This window comes from Sphaeroforma arctica (genome assembly GCF_001186125.1).
Source record: "Sphaeroforma arctica JP610 unplaced genomic scaffold supercont1.6295, whole genome shotgun sequence".
Lineage (NCBI taxonomy): Eukaryota > Ichthyosporea > Ichthyophonida > Sphaeroforma > Sphaeroforma arctica.
In genome coordinates, this window is record NW_014034263.1 from 1 (window position 1) to 1,693 (window position 1,693).

General features: G+C 52.7%; 1 protein-coding gene across 1 annotated transcript; it reads right to left on the reverse strand.

Annotated features, from left to right (window-relative positions):
* Positions 1-316: 316 nt before the first annotated feature.
* Positions 317-1,561, reverse strand: SARC_15552 (hypothetical protein; the record flags this gene model as incomplete). The annotated part of the gene is made up of 1 exon (XM_014290329.1): positions 317-1,561. A coding segment is annotated over one exon (1,245 nt), but the record flags the coding sequence as incomplete, so codon positions are not given.
* Between the last annotated feature and the right edge of the window lie 132 nt (positions 1,562-1,693).

Genomic DNA, 1,693 nt, shown 5'->3' on the forward strand with positions numbered 1-1,693 from the left:
ACACACACACACACACACACACACACACACACACACACACACACACACACACACACACACACACACACACACACACACACACACACACACACATGTATATATATATATAGATAGATATATACATACATTTATATATACTTGTGTGTACGTCTATAAATTTGTTCTTAGATTGACGCATATATCATGTTAGGCTGTTTCATTGATTTATGCATAGTGGGACACAGCCAGTCCAACGCACACAGCACAATCACGACACCAACCCCACAAGTATATACCACGGGTTGAACCTCATATCATTGGCACGCGGCTATTCTATTCACAACAGCCACAAGCATAACCCCCAACACACCTCCTCTGGAGCGGACCACTCGATGTACATGGTTGCCCCGGCAATCTGGAAGTGCAGCGGCCCAGGGATGGATGGGACTGAGCTGTCCTTGGTGCTGATCTGCACCTCATCGCTCCAGCCCCCCTGTCCGCAGCCATTGACCCCCGCCAGCCGCACGTAGTATAGTGTGTGGGGGGTTAGGGTGAACTGATCCAACGACAGTGAGTTGCGCACCGACGCCTTTGCACCTGCCCTGACTCCCCTGGCCCCGGCCCTAAGGTCTACAGGTGCAACACTCCACCCGCGGCCGTAGTTGCCTGTGCTGGCCCACCCCACATTGACCTCCTTGGCGTACGGTAGCGTTCCGGCGGTATCCCCAGGCGGCGTGGGGTTGTGGCTGTCGGTGGTGTCGAGGCTGTGCTGCGTTGTGGCATACCCTGTTGTGCCTACCCCCATGGGCGGGCTCTCCGCGTCCACCGATGTGCCTGTTGCTGTGACAGGGTGTGTGTCTGGGTGTGTGTCTGGGTGTGTGTCTGTAGCTGTGGCTGTGTCTGTGGCTGTGTCTGTGGCTGTGTGACTAGAGGTGGAGGGTGCGTTGGTGCCCGTGATGCTAGCCACCACACTGCCTGCCTGTGTCAGTTTAAGCCGTAGTACATTGGGCCGTGTCCCTTTTGCGCTGTCTTCGCTATCGTGTGCGTGATTGTGGAGGGCCTTGTCCGTATCGCTATTGGCGTGTTCGTGTGCGTGTGTGTCTGTGTGTGTGTCGGTGCTCACGCTCTCGTCCTGCTCAGACTGTGGCGTGAGTGGAGGTGAGTGTGCATAGGCCTCCCTTGTAGACCCGGGGGCCATGGGCGTGCCGGTGCTTGTATGGCTGTCCACGTGTGAGTGTGTGCGTGTGTTTGTCCCTGCCTTGTGCGCCTGTGCCTTGAGCACAGCAGTGGAATGGGTGAATGGGTTGGTATTACTAGCCGGCATGAGCGAGTGGAAGTCCGTGAAGCTGACTGAGTTGGTCTTCACATACCCAACCTCATACCACCTTCCCCGCTGCACCCCCAAATTCAACGGCATAGTGGCAATCTCCTTCTTTGTAGCCTCCGCCGCAGCGCCTTGCCCTTGCTTGATGGTCCCTATGTCTGACGACTGATATCTTTGTATGTCTTCACCTTTACCCGACTCCGCATCTTCATGAGATTGCAATACCGGATTGAAAGGAGAGGGCAATTTGGAAGGTGGCTGTTGACCGAAAAAGATAAGCAAAGAAGTTTCAATTCATGAAGACATAGTCAGTTTATTATGTATGTATTGATATGTATCAATACATATATATTCGTATATATATATATATACAATATATTCATATATATA